The sequence below is a fragment of the Corvus hawaiiensis genome, chromosome 21 (genome assembly GCF_020740725.1).
Source record: "Corvus hawaiiensis isolate bCorHaw1 chromosome 21, bCorHaw1.pri.cur, whole genome shotgun sequence".
NCBI classification, from domain to species: Eukaryota; Metazoa; Chordata; class Aves; order Passeriformes; family Corvidae; genus Corvus; species Corvus hawaiiensis.
In genome coordinates this window covers 9121622-9134754 of record NC_063233.1, presented here as the reverse complement: position 1 = coordinate 9134754, position 13133 = coordinate 9121622, and the positions used below count along the sequence as shown (strand labels likewise).

The window sequence follows — 13133 nt, the reverse complement described above, 5'->3', positions numbered from 1 at the left end:
GCAGGCTCATGAATAAAGCAGCTGAGTGAGTTCACGCTAGCTGGGGAGAGAATGAATTTTTTATTAAGAAGCCCTGTTAGCATATTTATGTATTGATATATTGGTGCCATAAACCTTTGGATCAAGGCATAAACCAGCAGTGGTTTTGCTTTTCCAGCCTCCCCAGCTCTGGAGAAGGGGAGAAACAAAGGGGAGGATTTGCTTCTATTTAAACTTGGCTGAATTAACGTTATTATTGCCTGCAACAGCTACAGTCAGAACGTGTCCCTACATCTACTGCTATTGCACAGAGTTCAAATGCTGCCAGCTTTGAGGATTTTACCTGGAGTCTTCTGGTATTTGGGTTGATTTTATGCATTTGGGTGCTTTCAGAGGAAAGCCTGGCTCTGGATTGATGTGTTTGAGGGAATTACAGCTCCCTTTACTCTTCCGGGGACTTTCTGAGTTCTGTCACAGGAAATAAAAGGTGGAAAATGTGAATCCTAAAGGGGTGGTGATCTAGGTGTGTGTGAAGGTGGAAAGGAGGAGTGGAATAGCTCAAAGACTCCAAAGAGAGAGGATCTTCTCAGGAACACAGATTTGAGTAAATGTGCCGGGGGTTTGGGGTTCTCTTCCTGGGAGTTCAGGCTTTGTCAGGGCTCTGGTGTGAGGGGAGAGCAGAGGCCACTGGGGGCTCTCTGAAGGCTTTTCCCACAACTGCTGCCCCCATCCCAAAGGGCTCCCAGGAAACATTCTCAGCCATGGGATCTTTCCTGGTGTCCAAAACCCACCACAAAGGCACGGCTGTGATGTGCTCTAGGAGGAGATCAGATCACGGACTCACAAAATCAGGTTGGAAAAGACCTTTGGACTTGATGGTCTCAATCTATGACCTAACAAGCACCTGCTCAACTAAACCATGGCATTGAGTGTCACCTCCAGGGACAGTGACACCTCCACCTCCCTGGGCAGCCCCTTCCAGTGCTCAATCCCTCTTTCAGTGAAGAGTTTTCTCCTTATGTCCAGCCTAAATTCCCCCTGGTGTGGCTTAAGACCAGCCTCAGGCAACAAGTGACAGAACGAGAGGACACAGTCTCCAGCTGCACGAAGGGAAATTTAGGCTGGATGTTAGGGAAAAGTTTTTCACTGAAAGAGTGATAAGGTTCTGGAATTGTCTGCCCAGGGAGGTGGTGGAGTCACCGTCCCTGGATGTGTTTAGGAAAGGATTGGATGTGGCACTCAGTGCCATGGGTCAGTTGAGGCAGTGTTAGGGCATGGGATGGACTCGGTGATCGTGAAGGTCTCTTCCAACCTGTGATTCTGTGATTTCTGGGAAATTGTTGTCTGGACCTTGTGTGAAGTTTAGAGCTTCCTGAAATCCCACCTGTCCCACTTCCAGCCATGGAAACCTCCAGCTAAGGGGTTTTCCTCGCAGAATCCTAAGAATTGGTGTTTGAGCTTGGCTCCCAGTTCCTTGCAGCTTGTTGGGGGCTCTTTTACTTTAATTCCCCCCTTTCCATGCAGTGGCACCTGCTCTGACCCACCTGATCCCACTGATCCCAACTGGGGGGATGCTCTGAACCCCAACCCAGCCTCACCTGGCTGTACTCAGAGCACGGTTTGGACCGACCACTAATTTCATTAACAATCCCATTTTAGTGTTATCCTTCCCACAGAGCACCCCAGGCTCTGCCATCTCCCTCCTGGGAGTGGCACAGCCCCAGAGCATCCGTGGGGACGTTCCTGTGCCAGCTGAATTTGGCTCTGGAGGGTCATGGGCAGCGCTGCCCCAGCTGTCCAGGCCCTGCAGAGCTGAGCACCAGATGCTCCCTGAACTGGGCTGGAACATCTGAGAGTCAGAAACCAGAGAAACTGGGCTGGATTCGAGCCGAAATTGTATTTAAACTGGGATGGGGAGAGAAAGGAAAAGCTTTCTGCAGATCCTGGTGTGTTCTCTGTGGAGCAGCACATGGGGTCAGCACTTGAGAAATGAGATTTCTCTCGATGCTGTGCTGGGGAACGTGGGAGCAGCTCAACTTTTACCTGGCTGTGCCCCAGTTTCACCCCCTGTGAGGCTGGGGATTGCAGCAGAGACCTTCTCAGGGCAGGGCTTGGTGGTGTTTGTGGGTCAGAAAGGCTACAGAAGGTTGAAAAAATGAAAGCCTTTTTTTAAAAAAAAGCTTTTTTTTCTCCTTCTGTTTTCATCATAAGGCAGGTTCCACTGCTCTTGTACGTGCTTGGCACATTTTTGATTTTATTCTTAGCAATTTCTGCGTTCATTTAAATGTAAGAATAGGAGCAGAGAGAAATAAATCACCTGTAAATAGCTTTGCTAATTATCAGAAATAGTGAGGAGAGAGCTGTGAAAAATCAGATGGAGGGTAAAGAGAGTTCATCTCTCCAAGACAGCCGAGAGTTCTCCTCCATGCAAAAGCACTTAACTAAGGGAATATTACCCTTTAATTGCCCTGAATAAGTCAGGCTGTGCCACTGATTAGCTTCAATGAGTAAATCGAGGTGTGCTGTGTTTTGTATTTTGATTAAAAACACGGTAAAAGCAAATGGTCCGTGGTGCCTGGCTGTACCTGTCAAATTAAATCCCTTTATTGACCCCTGCTCTGGAAACATTTGCATGGCAGCCCCTTAATTGTTTGTCTTTCACATTAAAGGTTATTTTATGTGAAGTGAAGTTCCATCCCCTCCCAAAGCAGCTCCTGCTCCCTTTGATCAGCCCCAAACTCAGTTTGGAGTCAGCAGTGGGATCTGGGGGTGATCTGAGTCTCCCTGGGGATGGGCAGCAAGGAGTTGAAAGCAGGCAGAGAGCCTGGAGAGCCAGTGAAGGGATGGGGATGGGCTGGGAGAAGGATGCTGGAGCAGGCAAGGCTTTTTTGGTCATTTGCTGGTGATGGGATGGGGCTGGAGCAGAGCTGCTGCTGGTCCTGCAGCAACGAGGAGCTCCAGGGTGTGAATCCCAGACTGGCTGGGGTGGGAAGAGACCTTAAAGATCACCTCATTCCACCTCCACCATGCCAGGGTGCTGCAAGCCCCATCCAACCTGGCCTTGGACACTTCCAGGGATGAGGAAACTCCCCTTGGAGCAGCTCTCGGAACATGGGTAGTGGCCAGTGCTGCAGGAGAGGAGATGAAAGGAGATACAAAAGCATCTCCGGGCTCTGCAGCACAGCGCCAGCAGCAGTTGGCTGCTTTCAAGTCGATTGTTTCGAAACAGATCTTGAAATGAATTAATAACCAGACACAGCTGCCACCTTGTTAACACAGCTCTGCGTGCCTGAGACACAAAGTGAGGATTAATCCCGGCCTTGCTCTGTGCTGGACGAGTCACAAAAGGCCTGGTGGTGGGAAGCATCGTGTGCTGTGCTGGAGAACACCCCCCTCTCCAGCTCAGGGCATTAATCTCCCTGTGCGACAGCAGCCTTTGGCTTCTGAGTTTGCTACAGCTGACAAAATTCCCCTCAGATCCCTGCACCTTGAGGGGTGGCCGTGCTGTCACTGCCTGGGGACACCAGCACTGCATGTGGAGGGAGGAGAGAGCCCCTGGGTGTGTGGAGTGAACACAGAAATGTTGTCCTTTGCACCCAGCTGTGAGCAGGGACAGCAGCTCCAGGGTGGCTGATGGAGCAGGGGCACCTGGAACAGGCTGGAGGGAGGTTTTTGGGGATTTAGGTCAGAGTTTAGCATGCTGGGTGCATCCTGCTCAAGTGCCAGGTCAGGGCGTGGGAGCAGCCAGGGGCTGAACAGAGCTGAGACTTTTTAGGGAGAGCACTCCAGGGGCTGGAGAGTTCATGTGGGCTTCATGCTTGAGGTGGAGATCACAGTGGCCCTGCAAGTGTCCCTTGGATGCCTCAGTTTCCCCCCGTGCAGCTGTGGGAGTCTTGTGATATCACATTTAGGGGACGTGGATCTTTCCATGCCCAGGGCACTCCTGGGGCCAGGTGTGGGCACAGCTCAGGAGGTTCTTGTGAAGAGCCCCGTGGCTGTTTTTAACCACAAGGCTCAGGAGCAGCGTGAGAGGCACCTGTGAGCCCCTCCTGAATTTCAGGATGTAATTTTGCCACATTTTGTCAAGTATTTCATTTCTCTTGCCCTCCTGTTATGTCTCTGTGGGCTCAAGTGGCACTGACAGGCAGGCAGATGTTACAGCAGTGAAATGTTGTAGCCGGAACATACAAATTGATTTGATCTCTTGGCTCCTGCTGCTTAATGAGTGAGCCTGGAGCTCAGTGGATGGAGGGCTCAGGGCAGACAGAGCTGCCTGTGGGACTCTGGGGGCTTTCCCTGAGGGAAGGGGTTTGGTTTTCCTGGCAGCAAACAGCTTTTGAGCCATTAAAGCATCTCCCCGTGGCAGAGCGGGTGCTGTACTCTGTGCTTGGGTTCCAGCTCACCTGGGAGCACTGGGAAAGGTGTTGCACATCCATGAAGGCTCTGCTTTTTCAGGAGCAGTTTGTCACCACTGTTGCCTGGTGTTTGTCACCGTATCCAAAGTGGAGTTTGTCCTGGATCCCTGGGAGCAAGGCAGAGCAAACAGAGCCAGGCCCTGCCCTGCCCTGAGCAGAAGGGAACCCAGCAAAGGCTCAGGGAAGGCTGGGTAATTGCTTGTATTTCAACACATTTCATTTTTAAGGGCTTTGATCGTGGCATGGAGTTGTGGATCTGTCGCCAAGTTTGGGCTTCAGATGGATAAATAAACGATAAACGATCGTTTGGCAGCAGTGAACCCGCTGCGCTCCCTCTGCATGTTTATGTGGTTTCCCCTTCTCCCATCTGTTCCTTCCTCCAGCTCCTCCCCACGGGCTCTGCGGCCCCCCTTGCCTGGCTGACAGCATTCCCAGCCTCGCAGAACCATGGAATATCCTCAGCTGGAAGGGACCCACGGAGCCCTCCCTGAATGGGATCTGCCTGCTCCAACCAGAGATGTTTGCTTGACAAGATGAGAACTGAAGAATGGCCCCTAAATGTAAAAACCTGTCCCAGGCACTTCCCCACTCCTCCTTTTTTCTCTTTCCAGACAAATGGTGCTGCAGGCAACACCTAGAATTGGCTTTACTTCATCCCTCTCATCATCACTGGCTCTTTTTTCCCTCCTGTGGTGGGAAGGAAGCACTGAGGATGAGTTTCCTTGTTCCCTCCGAGCCCATCTGCAGAGATGGAGAACAGGGCAAGGAGAGAGCTGAAAGCAAAGAGAGAGAGGACTGGGAAGACAAAACAGGGAATGAAGAAGTGGGGTGGGATGTCAGATATTCCAAACCTTCAAAACCCTAACTGGGCAGCTCAGAGCTTTCCCTGCATTTCTGCTCCCATTTTCCCAGCCTGTTTCTCCTCAGATCCATTTGTCCCTGCCGTGCTGGTTCTGCCTTGAGCAGGGGGGTTTGTGAGTGCCCATTCCTCTCCTCTGAGTCACTGATCAGCTGACACAGAGACTCCTGAGGGTGTTTGCTATTTGGAGAGATGTTTGTATCGTGTTTGCAGCCTGTTCCTGGAGGAAGGATCGGTGCAGAATTGCACCCTATTAACAAACCCCAGGGGGCAATCACTTGTGTTTGTAAATACAAATACTTGTATTTACTTTTAAATGTTATCACCTGTGAGAAATGCTCTGACATCGTGGGGTTTGCTCTTTGTTGGGTGACTTCTTACACACAGACTTTTTGAGGTGGCACCAAGTGTGTGCACAGCTGAAACAAAGCACATTTAAAGTGCTTCTCTCTGTGAATCCTGCAAGCAAAACTACTCTTGGGAATATGATTGGGCACAGTGACCAAAAAGCACCACAGATAATAAGTCAAAGGCACCAATATCAGAATTAATGCAGTTTTTGCCCGTTGGCGTCTGAGCACTTCTCTGGGGGCTCTGCCTTTGGGCAGGGAGGTGAGCTCGGTGTTCCTGGATTTCTTTACCCCCTGCAGGAAGAGGGAGAAGGACAAGGAGAATGTGTTTAGGTCTTTCCTTTCTGCTCCCTTTCCCTTACGCCCAACACCAGATCCTCAGATTGCTGCATTCTTTCCTCACAAGAGAGGAATTTGCATTTTCCTCAGCACTGGGATTCTGTCAATGGCCATGTGGCGTTTTCCTTCTCAGCACTTCCCCAAAGAGCTCCCTCGAGGCTGATGAATGCAGAAACTTTGTCATGAACTCCACCACCCTTCCCTCCCCTTCGTCTCCCACTGCTGCCGCCTCAGGGTGGGTTTGGCTGACAGGAGCCCGAGGTGCTCAGCCAGCAGATGTGCAGTTCCATCATTCCACAGATCCCGGGTTTCTTGTGGACTCCTTGTCCATGTGTGAGCAGATTCTGGGCTCAGTTGCAGCCCGGCTGGAGGGAAGGCTGTGGTTCCCTCCAGGAATGGCTCGGTTCAGATGGAAATGCGGGGCTGATGCTGAGCCCGGGGGAGGGAGAGCCGAGGTGGGCAGGGAGGAGGCTGCTCTGGAGAGCCTGCACAGGCCTAGGCCACCTAAAAATGTGGTTTGGTCCTGCAGCAGAGTCAGCCTGGAGCTGTGGTTGGAAAAGGCCTTTAAGGTGGTGTCCAACCATTCCCCCAGCACTGACCCATGTCCGCTACACGGCTTTTAAATCCCTCCAGGGATTGACTCCAGCACTGCCCTGGGCAGCTGTGCCAGGCTGGACAATCCTTTCCATGAAGGAATTCTCCCCAATATCCACCCTGAGCCTCCCCTGGCCCAGCCTGAGGCCGTTCCCTCTCCTCCTGTTCCTGTTCCCTGCGAGCAGAGCCCGACCCCCCCCGGCTGCCCCCTCCTGTCAGGGACTTGTGCAGAGCCACAAGGTCCCCCCTGAGCCTCCTTTGCTCCAGGCTGAGCCCCTTTCCCAGCTCCCTCAGCCACTCCTGGTGCTCCAGCCCCTTCCCAGCTCCATTCCCTGCCCTGGACACGCTCCAGCCCCTCAATGTCAAACAGGATTTGAGGTGTCCCAGCACAGGGGACAGGCACTGCCCTGGTCCTGCTGGACACACCATGGCTGGGACAGCCCAGCTGCCACTGGCCTCTTGCCCACCTGGGCACACCTGGATCATGTCCAGCTGCTGTCACAGCACCCCCAGGGCCTTTCCCATCTTTCCCAACCCCTCTGGCCCAGCCTGGAGCTGTGACCCAAGGGCAGGACCCTTGCTGACCCTCAGCCCATTGCTTGTGACCCCCATGGGTCCAGCCTGGGCTGATCCCTCAGCAGAACCTCCTGCCCTCCAGGACATCCCCTCACACCCAGGTCACCTCGATCCCCTCATCAGGTCACTGCCAGAGAGATCTGAGAGATCTTCTCACTGGAGCTAAGGATAAACCGTGGTGTGGATGTTGGGAGAATCAGTGCTTTGGCTGGAATTTCACCTGGTGAACACACCAGAACTGACCAGAACATCAGTGGTGGACCCTCCTATGGAATTCCAAGGGGAATCTCCTCTGCCCTGCAGGTTCTGTGTGGTGTTTTCATTCTGAGGTGAAATAATACTTGTGTTTGTCTCTCCCTTTTCCCTTTGTTTCCAGACAAACGACGCTGCAGGAAATACCTGGAATTGGCTTTACTTCATCCCTCTCATCATCATTGGCTCTTTCTTCATGCTCAACTTGGTGCTGGGCGTCTTATCAGGGTAAGGCAACGACTTTTTGTCCTCACCTGGATATGGAATGGGAAGATGTGGTGATTTCAGCACTGGGGGGTGATATTACTGGGAGAGATGGGTCACACATCTCACTGTGTCCCCTTCCCACATGTCCTACCTCATCCTCTCCTTGCAGGGAATATTTCTGTAGAGCCCTAGGATGGGGACAGGCTGGTGAAAAACCCTGAACTGAGATGACTCTGAATCCAGACCCAAGAGTTAAGTGAACTCCTGGAATTAGGCTGGTTTGGGTCAGTGCAGCCGACACTTCTGTGCTGCCTTGAAAAACCATCAGGAGCCTGCTGGTGCCAATAAAAGGCTGGAGTGGGACATGGAAATGTTGATAATGCAGCAACCCCTGGGGAAAGGGGAAGCTCAAACCCAAGGCAGTTAAAAGATCTCAGGTTTTGGCTTTTTTTTTTTTTTGGTGGTTGTTCTTTGTTTTTTCAGGTTTGATTTTTTTTGTTGCCTTCTTTTGTTTGTTTAATCTCTACCTGCTTGAGCCAATGTCTGGATTTTGGGGACACGCTGGTCCCTTGATGCTCAAACCCCAGGGGTCAGCCAGGGATTCGGTGTTTGTTGCAGCTGAGTTTTGGCTTTGGACCTTTGCAGGAATCAAGGTGCCAAGCGTGAGGCTGGAACATTCCCAGCATCTGGGGAGATGGGATCTGCAATTAACACACTCCAGGGCTATAAAGCTCTCGGACTTTGGCACCTCATTCTGCCTGAGTTTCTTCTGAGATCAGGCAGGTGATTGAGATCACAGAGATGTATTAAAATCTGGATTTTTTTTTCTGCCTCTTGGCAGCAGGGGAAGGAAAAAGAATTGCTGCTGCCGTGTGGTAAAAGCTGTTCAGTGCTGCAGCTTTTTAAAGTGACTGGAGAAAGGAAAGTGCTTTCCAAAGAACGTTTCCAATGCTGATTTGTATTATTTTGTTGTTATTTTCCTCCTCAAAGCACAGGCTGTGGGCAGCAGTGTGGTGGTGTTTGAGGAGGGGAGAGGGCTGTGGGTGAGGCTGTGTCGTACCCTTCAGCTCAGGAATAATCATCACGATCAATAACTGATCACAGCCATTTAGAACTGATCAATAACTGATCAAAGCCACTTATAGAGCATCTGGTGTACCAGAGGCTTTGTCTGATGGCTGATTTAAAGGGAGTACCCTCTACATGTGCTTCATCAGGTGCCTTGTCTCCCTCCTTCCACACTGGGGTCAGCCCACACTGGCTGAAACGATCCGTGCGATTTAAAACCAACCCCAAATCCTGCAGGCTCCTGCTCCTTTGTGCTAGAATCAAAGGAGTTTGGTGAGCAGGAGCTGGAGACCTCTGCCTGACTCTCCTGAACGCCTCTTGTTGCTTGGGGCAAAATATGAATATTCTATAAATGTAAAAACACAGCTCTGTGCAGGCTTCCCTTTGTCAGCGGTGAGGAGGAGAAAATCTGCCTCACAGAGGGGAGCTTTTAATTTCTGTTTCACCCAGTGGTTTGACGTCCTTGCCTGGAATAATTCCTGGGGAGAGGCTGAGGGAATAAACATCACAGCACAGGTGTGGGGTGCAGGGCTCCTGGTGGGCCTGGAGGTGCTGAGCAGGGAAGGAAAAAGGCATAAAATGTATAAAAAATCCTTCCCTGTGAGGGTGGGGAGGCCCTGTTTGAACAAATCCTGGAAAATTGACCCCAGTGGCATCCTCAGACTCCCAAAATGTGCAACAAGAGATGAAACCTGGTTTGGAACAAAGAGCAAACAACTTACCCTCTCTGCTGATCCCTCTGGAATTATAGGACAGGATGAGAGGAAATGGCCTCAAGTTGTGCCAGGAGAGGTTTAGGTTGGATGTAAGAAAGAAGTTTTCATGGGAAGGCTTGGAGAGCCTTGGCATGGGCTGCCCAGGGTGTCAGCATCCCTGGAAGTGTTCAAAAAACCTGTGGATGTGGCACTTGAGGACACGGCTGATGGCTGGATTTGCTGATCTTAGAGGTCTTTTCCAACCTCAGGGATTCTGTGATTCTGTAACAGCAGCAAAGGCAGGGAAGTGCCAGGGGGATGTGGAAGTGTTGGGAAAATCAGAATATAAATATAAACCCCAATCTCGGGGAGCTCAGGAATTCCTGGTGGTGCCACAGGGATGTCGGGCTCTCCGTGGACGCTGGGCTGCACCTGCTCCCCCCAGTGCCAAAGGCGGAGCTCTGACTGGGGAAACTGGGATCGGCTCCCCCTTGGCAGGCTGGATCTCACCAGAAAACACAGAAATTGTATCCCAGAAATACAGGAAATACTGGGCTGTTTTCCAGGGGAATTGAGACTTTTCCTGGAGTGGTCAGAGGTGCACAAGGGAGCTGTGATGGAGACAGCTCCTGAAATCCAGGGAGTTTAGTTGGTTTTTATGGGATATCTGGGGCTCTCCAGCAGGAGTCAGCACCCCATCTGCTCTGGAGCAGTGGTTCTGTGTCCCTCGTGGGGGTTTTCCCCCTCTGCTCCTCACTTTATATTCCCTCCCTTTCCATTTTCCTTCCCTGCTGCTTGATTCTTCCGTGAACTGACAAAACTCAGCAGCCCTGCTGAACCCAACAGAGCAGAAAAATACAGATTATTTCCTTCTGCAGGAGCTTTTGCTCAGTGCCACAGCTGATTTGGGAGCTCAGGACTGCACAGGCCCAGGAGAGCAGGAGCAGGAGGAGAAATTCCTCTCCCTTTTGATACCAGTAACATCCAGGAGCTCATTTTCTTCAGCTTGTGGAATTCTGGAATTCAGAACATGGGCTGGGAATTGTGCTGGGGTGACTCCCCAGTCACAGACACACAGAAAAAAAGGGAAAATATAAATGACAAACATAAATAATTGAAAACTAGGTGGAATTAGGAGACTTGACACCTGCTTTTGAAGCTCTGCTGGCTCATCCCTCCAGCCCTTCTGGTGATGTTATCCCTGTTCCAGAAAGCTGGGGCACTTTGCTTCCCAGAAATGGAGGTGGCATTTGGTAAGAGTGGAACAACTGCAGCGGTGAAAATGTTTAGGAATTTGTATCCATAATGTATTTCTCTGGGAACATCTTTCTGTGCTGGCTGCAGCAGGAGGTTATTTTTATTAGATCCTTTGTAAACTCTTTGGTAGCAATAAAACAGAATACGGCTTTTCCACAAAAAAAAAAGATTGGATGCCTCTGGTGGCACCATGGGATTGTTCTGACTGCAAACCACGTCAGGAAGTGCTGACCCCAGCTGCCCTCCCGTGTCCCTTAAACACGGGGGTCATTTGCTGCTTGGGATGTCACGGCTTCACTTCTGACCACAAAACACCCTGGGATGATCCTGATGAATTTTTTATTGAACTCTGCCCGTGGTTTGCAGCAAGGAGGGAAAAATCCCCACGTGGAGTTGAGAAGCGCTGCCCCACAGTGGAGCTTTTTCTGATTTAATCCTGGTTTCTTGCTCTCAGGCTCTTGTCCTGTGCCCCCAAGGACTGGGCACCCATCCCAATCCCAATCCCCATCCCCACCCCATTCCCACCTTGGCTTCCAGGTGTTCCCTCCCTCAGCAGCCACTCCAATGCTGTTTTCCTCCTCCTGCTGCTGTTCCCCTCCCAGCCCTCAGCCTCCCCTCATCCCAGCTCCCAGTTTTTTTTCCACAGGCTGCTGGAATTACGGAGTTTCCTACAGCTCGGGTATTAATCCTGCCCGGTAATGAGCTGGCTGATGCCACACAATACATGGGAGAACTGTTTTGATGCTTTGGATTACACAATGCAAAGAGGATAAATGTTATCCTGGGATGCTGGGAGGAGGATGATTGAACGTATTTCCAGGCTAAGTGCCTTTTGGCAGGATTTCGGGCGGGGCGGGGGGAGCGTCGAGGGTGGCGAGACAGCTGGAATTTTGGCCAGAGAGGCCACGCTCCCGGAATGATGCATTGGGATCCTGGGAGTCTGCACCTCTCGAGTGTGAAAAATGCTGCTTGTCGTGTCCTCCAATATTTATGGTGGAGCCTGAGGTATTTCCAGCCCAGGCAGTGAAGAGTGATGGTTGTTGCCGGGGTTTACTCCTCTGGCTACGATCTCGGAGCGTGGGGAGTCTGCGCAGGGCCTGGGCTGGGTTCTCCCCAGACCTGCTCTGACCTGGATGTGCCACACCTGTGTTTTATGGGATCACGAGGGGCAGGGACTGCGGGGAGGCATTTGGAATGGGTGCAGCAGCTTTGTGACACTGGGAGCCTGGCAGAGGACACAGCCCCTGGCACCTTGCAGGGGGACATGGGGCAGGGAAAAAAGGGCTTTAATTCTTCTTCTCATCCTTCTCTGAGCAGCCTGGATGCTTCATCCCATCCAACACCCTCCCTGAGGTGTGCTCCAGGCTCCCTGGGGGATCTTTGTGTCACTGCTGTCCCTGGCTCCCTGGGGTTTTTGTGGGGTTGGAGCAGCTCCTTGTGAGCCCCATCCTGACCTCCCTGAGCATGGCTGGCTCGGGGACTCGCTCTGCTGAATTTCATGACAAGTTTTCCCATCCTGAGGACTTCTGCCAGACTGAGATCATAAAACAAGACATGCAGAGGCCGGAGGAGAGCGGTGCTGATTAATTTGTCACGATGGCAGAGTGTTCTTCTGTCCTCCTTCCCCTCATTACAGGGACAATCCTTCATTTCCCTGCACATTTGTTCCGCGTTCACCGTTTCCTGCTGGGATCTGACTTTGCCTGGTGTTAATTATTTGAAGCAGAAGAGCTGCAGCATGGAAAGAGATGAGATTCTGCTGCCTTTCTCCTTGCTTTTAGTCTGGTCCAAGGCTGTGCTTAAAAGGGAGGGGAAAGAGAACAAAAAAGCAGATTTTTTTTCTCCTTTTTCTTTGCTCATCACCCTTTTTAACAAAGCCATCATTGCAAATGTGAAATGAGGGAGAAATGTGTGCTTCTTGCAGGAAGGGGGCAGAGAGCAGTGACTGATCCTACTGAATGTGGGTCCTTTGCTCCTTCTGTGGTTTTGGTTAGTCCAGGAGAGCTGGACTCCCTTTATTTGTCCTTCTCTTAAGCCACAGTGGAAATCAAAGCCTGGAATATAAAAATGATACGTAGGAGACCTAAATTTGAATTTCCTGGGGCCTCTGCTTTGTCCTGGGAGTAGAAACTTGAACAGAACCAGAAGTTCATCCCACAATTGCAGCAGGGTGAGGCGAGGAGATAAATGGGGCTTTTGAACTCCTTTTTCTTTGTTGGTGCCTCCTTCCAGCCAGGTTTGCCCAGCTGTGGCCCTTGCAGCTTTTCAAAGCAGCTTAGGTGGAATCAAAGTCAAATTGGCACAAGCTGAACGTAAAGACAAAGGAAAGGAGGGAGGAAGATGCATTGAAAGCTTCACCTCTGTGGTGTTCCTCTTTTCTTCCCAGAAATCCAGGATATATCCCATACCTGGCCTGCATTTGGAGCCTCTTGTTGCTGTGGCAGTGATTAAAGTGACTCTGAAGCCTGGCTTGGTGCTCAGAGATCAATCTCTCCGAGATACTTTCATCCCTTATCAGCTGCTGGAGGACAGCTGAGTTTTC

At 51.2% G+C, this 13133-nt stretch overlaps 1 protein-coding gene across 24 annotated transcripts in view; it reads left to right on the top strand.

Annotated features, from left to right (window-relative positions):
* Nucleotides 1-13133, top strand: part of CACNA1B (calcium voltage-gated channel subunit alpha1 B) — a 268511-nt gene that overhangs the window by 115219 nt on the left and 140159 nt on the right. For all 24 annotated transcript variants that reach the window (XM_048325195.1, XM_048325181.1, XM_048325175.1 and 21 more), the window contains one exon: nucleotides 7489-7592. In XM_048325195.1, coding sequence (XP_048181152.1) covers nucleotides 7489-7592 — 104 coding nt within the window. The remainder of the gene's footprint in view (nucleotides 1-7488; nucleotides 7593-13133) is intronic.